Raw genomic sequence first — 12954 nt, 5'->3', positions numbered from 1 at the left:
TTATCAAAGTGCGATATTCCACAAAAATTTGTCTTGTTTAGTTTACTATTTTGTTCAAAACTTCGCCAAATAATTTTTTATATCAAAACCTGTTTAAGCTCAATTTTAATTGCTATAAGTCACTTGTAGTGTACATTACATACATATAGGATCGTGAAATAGGATATCATTTTAGAACTTCACACAGAATTTTTATAGTAGCTGACAGTATATAGACATGATTCGATTATAGTTGAGAAAATACTAAAAGAGTAGCTCGTGAGTAGTTGATGTGACGCGGCAAAGTGCTGTGTTAGCCCAATAACTTGTTCAAAGGAAATGTTGTTTATACGAGAATCATCGAACCGTTAATGCAAACAGACTATACTTCCATTTACGAAGTTATTTCTCTATTACGTATTATTAAGCCAAACACTCTTCGTCCGATTTTTTTTGGCTGAGATATGACCTCGCATAGTTAGAAGTTATAAATGATAATTGATATATTGGTATACTAACGCTATGCCTGGTAGGGCTATTTTTTGTCATAACAGCCTCAATATTAAAAAGAAAATCGGAACTGAGGAGTGGTTTTTTGGGCTATTTTATGAGATGAAGAGTAACAGATAAGGAATGTAGTATTCTGACAAACATAAAAATAATCCGAAAATAATCCTACAATACTTCCAAATTGAAGAAATGGCAGAGTAGTCTCATGTATCTCACGAGTCTAACAGGGCATGAAACTCTTAAATCGAATGCAAATTCGCTGAGTTACAGCTTATCCAAGATTTATATTTCACAGAAATTTGTATTGTTTGTTTACTATTTTGTTTATAACTTTGCTAAATGTTAATCAACTCTGTGATATGAATTGGCAATTATTTTTGTTAATAATAATAATATAAAAGCAAAACAAAAACAATAGCTTTTAATTTAAAAAGAACTACATTTATTTTGAATAAAAACGTTCAATTTGAATTGAATAAAAGTAAATGTTGCTGTTGGAGCGAAGGTAAGTATGGCGGATATATAAGGTAAGTGAGGTAAGTATTTTGACTTACTCTCAATTGAAGGATCAAACAGAGTTTGTTTAGTTCAACGCTTTAAGCACCTGCATCACTTTCGCCTTCTACTGAGAGTGGAGAATCTACAATTAGCAATTGCTTCAGCGCTCTCAGCTCTGCGATCTTTAGGCTTGACCATTGTTTCTCCCAATGCGTTTAGCATTGACAATTATAATAATCATAATCAATCATAATCAGTCAGATTTACTCAATTCAAATTAAACATTTATATTCAAAATGAATATTGTTCTTTTCAATAACAATTTTATTTAGACTTATTATTATTTCGCGGAGCTACATAAATGTAGGAATTACAAGCAGAAATAAATTGAAGTCTACTATTTGTTTTATAACTGCTTAAATTTAAAAGCATACACTCAATAAAACATTTATAAAACCGACAAAACCGATATTTAAATATGCAATTGTAATATTTTGAATTCAGACATTTATACGCAACATATTCAACTTGAAGCTGACTTTCATTGGAATTTAATACATTTAATAATGAAATGCGCGTACAACTGCATCTTAGGAATAAATTATAAAATTAATTAGATGCTTTCAACCCTAGCAAATATTATTTGGGTAAAAAATTGTCAATCAACGTTGGAAAAAAAATGTTTATTTTAGTTGACAGAGGATTGCGTTTGATGTTGTTGTGTTTTTCTTGCGTCTAGTAGACAAGCTGTGAACTTATTAAAACAAATGTGAAAATTGCAGCAGAGATTTGTTGCTCAAAGGGGTTTCACCAAATTAGAGGCAAGTCCACCCCAGTGGCAGGCAGTGGGCTTGACCACAGCGAAATGGACGCAAAGCTTTAAATGCGAGAAAGTTCTTAGACGGCTTTTTAGCATAAACAGCGTTAAAAATAATAACAACAATTGCACACCAACAACACCGCAACAAGGGGCGCAAATTGTAGCCCTAGGTGTGTGTGTGTGTGTGTGTGTGTGGTGGTGGCACAGTTGCAACCCCTATGCAAAGCACTCGAGGGTAAATAGTAAAAAAAAAATTTGCATGCTACTGCTGCTGCAAAATTACGAAAAAACATAGATACACACGCATACATATACATAAACACGCATGTAACGCAGTCTACTTTTAATAATGTCTTCGATGGAAAGTGAGAGTGAGAGTCCATTTCGCTGTAGCCGGGGTGCAATGCCTCGTCCACGTCCTCGTACGCGTCCTGTGCCTTGTTTGGGGTGTTTTCGCTAAGTACTTTACGAGACGCAACCCTCGTTTTGCGGATTTTTTTATGGTTTTGCCACGCAACGCAGCAACAACAACAACAACTAGGCGAGGCAAACATCAAAGTTCATTTTCGCTTTGCAGCCAGCGTATGCGTAATGTCGCAATTTCGTAGAGTGGGGTAGCTAAGAACCCAAAGGTGGTGGCAAACAAACCCAAAACTCAAACACAAGCCCAATTGCTCTTTCGCATTGGCTGGCATTGCAATTTTATTATTGCATTTGGCAAATCGCATTGGCGATTTTGCAACAGCTAAACGCTGGGGGTTGCAATCGACACCCTAAGCCTGGTGGGAGGAGCTCTGAAGTGCAAAAATTAACACAAACAACTTGTTGCAAAAAACAAAACAGCGACAAGTGTTGCAAATGGTGTTGAGTGCAGCCGCCGCTGCTGCATTTAATTTGCATAATTTTCGTTGCATTATGCAAATTGATTTGGCAGCAATCGTATCGATCAAAAATTGATTTGTTGCCTGGCGCGCCTTAACCCAAACATAACCCCAGCCTGGGCCAAGTGAGCAATGAGCTCAAGCAGCCTTTTGAGGCAAGCGTGAGAAAGTTTCTCGTGTGTGTTTTCTTTTTTGCACAGCAATAATTTACATAATTTTGCTTTGGCCAAATAGAAAAAGGAAAACTAAATTGCGTGCGTCTTGCGTAAGCATATGCAAATGAGCAAAGGTCCTGTCGCTCTCTCTCTCTCGTGCTGTCCCTGTTCAACCCCCTGCCGGCTTATGGGGTGTGCGAGCGTGCCAGCATGCTGAGACGATCACTGTGCGCATAATTAACCCCTGTTGGCCTCAGAAAATTTTCCTATTTTCACTTTCATTTCGCAAGTCGTCGCGCTGCATCTTATGCAAATCAAGCAAAGTGCCCAGCCGAAGCCCAAACCCTTTTACAACTATTTTGCCAAGTGAAAATTTATGCAAATTATTCGGCAAGATCTGCCAGTGCCGCAGACAGCGCAAAGCAAAGATGTGCTGCTCTAATTTCCTGCTCGCTCCTCATCAGGTACACTGCAGCGTGAGAAACTCTCGGCATTTGCATAATGCAATGCGGAAAATTCGCTGCACTACGTGATCTTTGCATAGACAGCACAGGATGCGCACATTCAGAGTATTCGCTAAAGATCCGCAGATCTGCAGTTGAGCATAAGTATTTTGTCAATTCGACCTGAGGGTTATTGCTAAATGCCGAAAGTGTCAATGACTTGCAGACAGCTGTAATTTTTGTACGAGAAGTCCCTTGAATTCATTGCTTGCTATTTAGGCAGTTAAGGATATTCATAACCTTGATCTTGCTTTGTGTTTTAATGTTATATTAAGTTTGCTTTGAATGCCAAAAAAAAGTATTCAAAATATATTACTTAAATCAAATATTGACAACTAAACTGTTAAACATTAAACTAACAAACTGCATTTAAATATTTTTAGCTTTGGTGTTAGCGACTTCAACTTCAGTGCTCCGATTTAATTGCATAAATTAAAATTATGCATTGTATTAAAAAAGAAAAATTATCTTTACAATTTAAATGCAAGCAAAAATGTAAGGCCTGTAGTTTTAAATTGTTCATATGCGCTAAAGCTAAAGATTACAATTTAAAGTTGGCAGAAGACGCAGTTAAGGGTATGAAGCTGTGGTCCAATTATAAATGCAAATTCTTTATTAATTTTACTAGCATATGTGCAAAATTTCTGCTCTTTAGCTTATGAACTAAATTTTATGTCAGTAGTGGTTGAATTAAGCCACAATAATGAGATTATTGATCAGCTGAATGAACTGACAATAGCTTCAAAATATTTCTATTTCTTTAGAAACTCAGCAATTATTAGAATTTAGCTGTAAATTACTGCAGACTAAGTCTAATTAAATTAAACCATAACAAATATGCAATTGATTAAGACTACAAATATCTCAAGCTTTTAATTAAGAGAAGCAGCAGCCACATTTTAATATTGGATAGTTGGCAATAATTAGAATCTATCTGTAATTTATAGTTAAATTAAACTATAACAAATATGCAATTGATTAAGACAATAGCTCAAGCTTTTAATAAAAAGCAGCAACAACAAAGCAGCAGCAACATTTTAATATTGAATTGGCAATTATTAGAATCTATACATAAATTATAGTTAAATTAAACTATAGTTAAAGACAACAATAGCTCAAGCTTTTAATAAAAAGCAGCAGCAGCAACATTTTGATCTTTGACAATTGTCATTGCAGTTGCATTTATTTATTTTAGCTTTATATATTGTGTCTTTTTATTTGTTTATAAACTGCAGCTTACATATATTCATGCTGCATATTCAGCTCGTAATCTTCGGCTGAATGTCTGGTTTCATCATTGGGCGAGCTAGAACTGGAGCTGGAGCTGTCGCTGTCGCTGCCGCTGCTGCTGCTGCTGCTGCAACTATTGCTGCTTTTGTTGCTGCCACTGCCACTGCTGGAGTCGCTGTTGCTGTCGCTATCGCTGCTGTCGCTGCTGCTGGGCTGCGACTTGCCGCCCAAGTGTTGCTGCTGCTGCTGCTGCTGCTGCTGGGACCGCTGACAGTCGCTCTGCTTGAGCCTGGCGTCATCTTTAGTGCCAATTGCATATCGCGCTTTTTTGCGAGGCGGCGCTTTGGTGCGCAGTCGCAGCTGCTGATGCGTGTACTTGCGCCGATTGCCATTGAGCGCCTGGTTGATGCTGCTCAGACGCATCTCGAGGCTGCGCTGCAGATCCTCCTTCTCCTCGGGCTTCATGTTGCGCAGATTGAGCTTCGTATGCGGACGCATGACGCGCTTCATAATGTTCAAGGTGTGATTGGTGAAGTTCTTGATGTCGAACCAGTGCAGCTCGCAGCTCTCCTCGTTGATGTCCTCGGACTGCGCAATGATGCGCATGATTTCAGTCTTGGAGCTCAGAGGCAGTATGAGGAACTGCTCCTGCAGCGCACGACGCTCAGTGTCGCTGACGAACTCATCCTGCTCGGTGTAGCAAGCGCGTGCTGCATCCTGTTGGCGATTGGAACGCTCCTTTTGCTGGCTTTGGTAGCGCAGCTGCTCCTGGCGGCTCAGCTGCTGGCGCTCCAGCGCCTGCTTATGCATATAGTCCAGCTTGAGTTGGTGCAGCTGCTGGCGCAGGCGCTGCGCACTGGCGTCCAGACCACGCAGCAGACTCTGCTCCCAGCTGCACTGCGGCACAATGAAGGGCAAGGATTCGTTCTCAACGCGCCGCACAGCGCAGATGAGTTCGCTGATTTGCTTGCCATGCGGCTGTGGGCAAATGCTGGCGAACGACTGCTGATAGCTGCTCTCGAAGATGCGGCGCAGTGCGAGGCGACTGCACTCGAAGCTGGAGCTGATGTGCAGTTGAAAGTCGGGCACGGTTTTGAACTGATGCTTGTTCAGCTTCTTGGACACGCCTGTCCAGGTCTCTTTGAAGAAGTCACGCGTTTCCGGCTCCAAATGATCGTTGCATGCCTGCAGCTTCTTCAGCTCGCTGCGGCATTGACGCTCCGCGACGACAGAGGCGCGCTCATGGCCCTGCGGACTGGGCAGCGCCTTGGGATCTATGTGGCAGGGCAGCTCCTCGCCCTCGGGCAGCTTGCAGAGTATCTTGTTGAAGAACTGCTCCAGCTTCTTGCCATTGCGATGCACCATATCCTCGGGCGCATTGAACTTGTAGCAATTGTGGAAGAGCAGCTTGAAATCCGCAATCAAACCCTCGACCCCTTGGTAGTAATTGTTCTGCACTCGCTTCATCACCGTGCCCACATCCATGGGGCATTGTATGATCGTATAGTAGGTGGGCACCTGCAGCGCCTCCGTGTCCACGGGCTGCATAAAGTCCAGCGCGAACGCCTTGCGCGGCAGCTCGTCCAGCAGATGCGTCCGCATGTAGTGCAACTTGTTGGTGTATCGACCCAACTTGCCGGGCAGTGGATGCACCTCGGGCTGCACGCGATTCGGTAGCTTAAGGCTGATCATGAGCGCCCTGGAGGACGCCTGTGGAACGCACGTTAAGCTCATGCAACACTCATGTAGCTGCCTCACTCACCATTGCCACCCACCGCTTCAGCAATCTCGCAGTTTTCAATTCTCAATCACTCACTTAATCACAGCGTTCTGCCCCCCAACACGTTCAAATCGCATTTGATTTTGAGACTCGACTGTCTCCCAATAGCTTGCCACATTTTGACAGCTGTGGCGCCACTTGCTGTGGCAGCGATAGTGTTGCCAAGTTGCTAACAAGTGCTGCAAAATAAAAGAGAAATGCAAGCAATTAAATAATATTTTTAATAATAACGCTGAATTGAATAAGCAAATGAATTGAAAATAATAATGAGTAGATGAAAAGATTGCAGACAGTCCTGCACTTTATTATGATTAATATTTTAGTCTATATACGATTTACTTTAATCTTTTGATACAAAAACGTAATAGAAGTAACAATTGCTGCCTTCAGATTTATATGGCCCATCTTTAATCAATAGACATATATGTATATAGAGAAATATGAACAATTAATTAATATTTTTACTTAAGAGTTTTCAATTGTAGGCTCATAGCTATATTAAGCATATGAGTTGAGTTAGAAAATAATAACAAATAGTTGAAAATGTTGCAGAAAATTCAAGAAATTTTTAAATTAATTCAATATTTTTACTAACGTGTTTTAATTTCATGAAGTGAGTAAGAAAATTAATTAAAATTAATAGTAAATAGTTGTAAATGTTGCAACAAAATCGAAGACTTTGCTTATTATTATTTTAGACTTTATACGATTTTTTTACTTTTATCTTTTGATACAAAAAAAGTAATAAAATAATATGTTAAGACAATTGCTGCTCATTTATTACATTTACATTTATTACATTACATTTATTACATACTGGCCACGCCCATTTTCTATCTATAGACATGGCAATTAACAATTCCTTAGCATTAACAGCTTTAATATATTTTTTGCTGGCTTAATCTTTAACAATTAATTGCTTACTTATAAATATCTGCTTATACTACAATTTCAACATTTTTGAATTTAAATTTAAAAATTGCTATAAATTTAATAACAACAATTTATGCTTAGTTTTTACAGCAGTCTGTGTGAACTTTTGCTTAACATTTCAATGGCTTGCTTAAAGCTTAGCTACAAGTTTCATAGGAACTTAATGTAATTTTTCTATTTTTAAATAAATTCTGTTTACTTTTTGGCAAGCGCCATGCACAGTTTGACATAATAGGCAAAAAAACAAAAAAAAAAAAAAATGAACGTAAAATAGATAATGTGAATGCGTTATAAATAGCATAGAAACTACAACAACAGAAGCCACTTCAAAAGCAGCAACCACCCGAAAAACTCAGGCCTAAGCTCAGGTCGAAGCGCCAGCTCCAGCTACCAGGTTTACAGCCAAACCAATCATCCAATGCTGAGGCAGCCGCCCTTGTCTAATAAATTTGCACCACTTCACACAGCAGCAGCAGCCCCCATGCTCCTGTGCCTGGCTGCATTAGCCCAAAATGCGGCAATGGGACATAAAAACTGTATTTTGCAATTTACATGAAACATTTTTATCACCCAACCACCCACACCCCGCACCCCAGCTGGCCGCAGTCGAAAAACAGCCGCAGCCGCAGCCAGCAGAACACACAACACGCTTTTCCTATTTACATACTAACATATAGACACACTTAGCCTAACCAACCACCCACCCCACCCCAGCCACCCACGTCTCTAGTACATTTGCTTAGCTTGGCTGCTGCTGCTCCTGCGTCTTTTTGCGACACTTAATTACACACGCATTCGCTTCAGTACGCGCTGCCAGCCCCTTAACTAGGCCAAGACAGGCCAGGCCAGGCCGCATTTTCAGCTACAATAAGTGTACAGTCCTGCGAATTTGTTTGCTCACACACACAATCAGCAGGTAGCGCGTCCTAGGTGTCAATGTTGCCTTATCATGCTCCGGCTAGACGCACTTGGTCCTAGCCCAGCTCTTGGCTCTTAGCGTCTGTCCATCCTTCGTTAATTTTTATCTTTGACGGCGATTAATGCGAATAAATTTTATAGTCGAAAATGTGCACTCGCATGTCCTTTGGCCCATGTCCTTTTGTCTGTGCTGCGCTGTGTTTGCTTTGCGCACCTTTTTTTCTATCTACTTTTCCTTTTCTCTCTCGATTTTTTGTTATTCTTCTTTTAGCTAGTGTTATTCTTTTTTGACTTTATGTGACTTTTGTTGTTGTTCTTGCGGCACCTGTCCCAGGTCCAGGTCCATTGCCATTGCGCGATCTTGCAGCAAAATGAAAGAAAGAGAGCGCAAGAGAATTGCCACTGACTCAGCATCCCAGACGGCTGCCCCTACTCCAAGCAATTAAGCGAGGGCTCTGCAACAGGCTGCAGAACAGGTACAGACTGTCCAGTTGATCAGCAAACTGGTTTCTCCAGCTCTGCTCGACCCTCGTCGATTGCGCGTTCGCGACACTTGCGCCAACTGGCGGCCATTGTTTGGTCCATTGGCTCCAGCTCCATTGTTGCTCGCGCTGACTTTTCGTTACATTAAATGTTAGCTGCGTGGATTTCTATCGATGTAGGTATATAAACTGTGGGAACGCCGCGAATCCTCGACAATAAGATTCCTTGATAGCGATCAGCATGCACATGTGAGAAAAAGGCAAGCTGCAAATGCTGCAGGTTGCAATGTTGCAAGCAGCAGGCATTGTGACTCTTAAGAGTCTCGAAGAGCAATGCATTTGTAGCAAGTATAACTCTGCGATAAGATCATTAAAAATATACGAATGTCAACTACGGTGACCAAATACATTGTAAGATGTATTACTTATTTAACAATCAATCAAACATTTTATTTACAGCTTGCATTCTTTGATCAATATAATTCAAAATATATAATATGCTATTTATATATAAAGTTGAAGTTTTAATAAAAATAAACGTTAGCTTCGCATGAGCTCCAAATTAAATGTTAACATTTAAAATACATTTAGTGCTTTTTAAACTGCAGACTATTCCGTTTGGTTTGTTTATTGTAATTAAAATAATTGCTTATGCAGTCAACTATTTTTTTTAGTTTCAAGCTTCAAACGAATAGCTAGCTACTATTAATCAATCCATTTATTATATTTAAATGAAACCTTTAGCATCTTTCAGCTTATATATCCAAGCTGGATTGCTTTGCTGGCATCGAGCACTAACTGCATCGGAATTGGATTAACTGCTGAATTATGTAACACACAATTGGATAATGTTACAGCCAATAAGACTGGTTGGTTAAGAAGCAACTCATGGCTGGACTTATGGCTGGACTTATGGCTGGACTTTTGGCTGGACTTATAGCTGGACTTACGGCTGGACTTATGGCTGGACTCAGCTTTGGCAGCTTTGCTGCAACTAAAGTTGCATGTTTCTTAAATTGTAAACAATTTTAAGTAATGTATAGTGCAAAATTTCGTGTTTATTGTTTATTACTATAGTTGTATTAAATTATTATATATATTAAATATTATAGTTTTCGCTGCTTGCCAAATAAAAAGAACTTTACTTCAAATAAAAATGTTTATTTTATTACAAATAGAATTGAAGAGCGTTTGTTGTTCTTTTCAGCTTTCAGTGGCGATCTGGCGCTTTCTAGAACTCGCAGAGATTGTCTGCTAAAAGTTTGTGTAAATAATATTATAACGTTCAATTATTTAGTAACATTTGTGCTGCTTAGAGCACTAAGTGAAAGGCACACCCACACACACAAACATACAAAGAGAATGCTAGAAAGAGCGAAAGGCGAGAGAGGGAGAGAGGCACTCGAGTTTTTGGGAAAAGCTAGGCGCAGCATTTAATTCGCAGAGGGCGGAAGGGAGCCAGATAAGAAGGCGCGTGGTCACGACCTCAGTGCACATGTGTGGCGAAGGCAAAGTCAATGACCTAGACTGGGCCTGGGTGCATGCCACTGGGGCAGAGAAAATGTTGCAATTGCAATTCAAGAGATACAAAAGCAGAAAAGCCGAAAACTGCTGCCCGCATCTACTTTAATAAAAGAGAATTGATTGAGAAATTGTGAAAATGTGCGTGCGCCAGCGAGAAAGAAAGAGAGAGAGAGCACAATTGTGAAAGCAGCCACAATTAAAGTGCAAACAAATTTCTACCAATTATTTGTCATTAATTAGAGATGAGGGCCAACTTAAGAAACAAAACTCTATATAGGGTTGCGCTCTCTCTCTCTCTCTAGCGTATTTACCTTGAATTATGCGGCGTAGTTTATGCTGGTGCTGCGCTGAAATTCAATGAAGCTTGAGCTATGACGGTTTTGCATTTTTGGTTCCCAAGCTTAATTAAGGCAATGGGCCTCGAGCTGTATGGGGCTGAGATTTTTGGGCTCATATGCATTTTGATAGAATTTTATGTAAAGCGCTGTCAAGCGTTGCGTCGTCGAATGCCGCACAAGTCATTGACATGCTGAGTAGTTTCGAAGGGTTTCGAGTAACTGCATCTTGATGCGCTGGCAATGGCCGACGCGGCTGGCCAACGCCTTTACGCCAATCGAGCAAGACCCCCTCCCCGCTCCACGCCAACTCTCCCGCAGTTTGAAGCAAGTTTTGCGTTGCGACTCAGGCAATTAAGCCCGGCTCAAACTCAAACTGAAGCTGTAGCTGACGCTGACGCTGTTTTGTATCTAAGGCGCGACTGCGCCGCAATCAAAGAAGGTTATAAGAAAGCAAAAACCTCAAAATGTTACATTTTTCAACAACAAAAAACCAACACACACACGCATATACAAAATGAAAGAAAAACGCATTTAAACGAACCCAACAGCCAAAAAACAAGCGTCGAGTTTAATGCGCAAAGCGCTTCAAAATGCTGCGGCTACCTGTTTGAAACCCGCAGTCACTGCTGCCCCCCGCCTCCAAGTCCAAGAGGCTGCAGTGGCCGCAAAAAAAAAACATAGCCGAAAGTTGGCTGCAGCCGACAGCGCAAGACCACGCTACATAGAGCAAAAAATTGTGGCATATTTAATATAAAAATATTTTAAGTGCCAATTGTCTTAGTTATAAAATAAACTTTGGCTATATACATGGTTCCAATAGTTGCTAAATTCTTGTCGCTCATACAACAGACTATATAGGCTCTATATACAAATCTCAGTTAACTAACTTAAAAGACTTTTTCAACATTTCTTTACGCTGCGTCTAAAAAAACACAAAAAACGCAGCCAAACGCTCATCAAGCCGCTAAGCGAGAGTCGTGAAAATGTTTTTTGAAAAAAAGAAAAAAGTCAAAGTCGACGCTCAGATTTCGTATCTGGGATTACACATTAAATGCATTTGCTTTTGACCTGCGTTCGAACCCTTCGATTAACGCCAAAAAAAAAAAAACAAAATAGAAAAGAGCATAAAAGGGGAATTGATACAAATATATGTGCGTTTGTTTGACTCTTTGAGTTTTGTCAACTTGTAGGCGGGCCAAGAAGCATTCTTAGGCTTCTGCAAGCGATCTGCAGCGCGAGATAGCGAGCGATGTCTATTGGCCCGAACCTGTTTTATGGCCAAAAAGAATCGAAAGAAAACAATGAAAATGAAATGCATAAACGTAAATCTCACAGCAGGTAGTCGAAATGGAGAAATGGCTGCAAGATCGCGCAACATTTTGACTCCAGCGACAATAAATTTCTCAATTCTCTGCGCAGCTCAAATTACGTCGTAAACAATCCGAACGAATCCTTTGCAATTGCACTGCCTTGATTATGCGCATGATAATGAGCGTGGGTGAGCTGCTTTTCATTTTTCTAGTTTGTTTTTTTATGAAAAGGGTTCAATCCTTGCTGATCGCTCAACGCCTGGGGTAACATTTACATGAGCTCTTTAAGTTCTTCAACGTGTGTGAAAATTGTGGTTTTCCTTTTTTTTTTGCGCAGCACCAGCAGATTTGTTTGCTTGGCAGTTTTCCCAATTGCATTTTCCGCTTTTTAAGGCTTGTGAGCGTCGACTCAATTGACTGAGCTGCGGGTCAAAGGTTCAGAGCTAAGATAAAAACTACTAAAGCCGCGGGCGTTGCTGTTAATTTTGATTATTTTCGCATTGTTGCAAGTCTTTTCAGAAATTTATTGCTGATCAAATTATGGGATAAGCAAAGAAAATGTGAAATAATCAAGAAGCGAAAGCTACAAAATAAATGCGTAACCCCTACCCTAACGCTAAAAACCCGTTGCTGTCCCACAAAAATATAAAAAAAAAACTTGTAATTTTTTTCGGTTACACATTATATATTTTTTTTTGTTGCTGTTCAATACAAACAACAAACTGGCAGCAGCACTTATCGCAAAACAACAACAACAACAATAGCGCATATAACGAAATATCAGAAAATGCATAGACAACACCGAAAAAGTTCATTGACTTTCGCATGCGCATAAAGAAAAATACAATTTTTGTGCTGCTGCTGATGAGGCCCCAACGCCAACAGCAACAGCAACATAGTAAAAAAAAATAAATATGGCTGCCCAGCAGCGCAGCGTGCACAAAAGAGCAAACTCCATGAAAAAAAAAAAGACAACAGCAACAAAAAAAAAACACACATATTAAAGTGAAAATGAGCGATAACAACGCAAACACACAAACGCACACACACACACACAGAAGCAAACAATGCACGAGGCAAGAAGACAAACAAT

The 12954-nt window shown here is 40.1% G+C and overlaps 1 protein-coding gene across 1 annotated transcript; it reads right to left on the bottom strand.

The window, feature by feature from the left end:
• Positions 1–4515: 4515 nt before the first annotated feature.
• Positions 4516–6444, bottom strand: LOC108594655 (bromodomain-containing factor 1). Its single transcript, XM_033293075.1, has 2 exons — positions 6339–6444; positions 4516–6286 (listed from the first exon to the last, which is right to left on the bottom strand). The coding sequence occupies exons 1-2, from the start codon at positions 6339–6341 to the stop codon at positions 4583–4585; spliced, it is 1707 nt and encodes a 568-aa protein (XP_033148966.1). The 5' UTR covers positions 6342–6444; the 3' UTR covers positions 4516–4582.
• Positions 6445–12954: the final 6510 nt, after the last annotated feature.

Source organism: Drosophila busckii, chromosome 2R, assembly GCF_011750605.1.
Source record: "Drosophila busckii strain San Diego stock center, stock number 13000-0081.31 chromosome 2R, ASM1175060v1, whole genome shotgun sequence".
Lineage (NCBI taxonomy): Eukaryota > Metazoa > Arthropoda > Insecta > Diptera > Drosophilidae > Drosophila > Drosophila busckii.
This window is presented reverse-complemented; position numbering and strand designations above follow the sequence as displayed.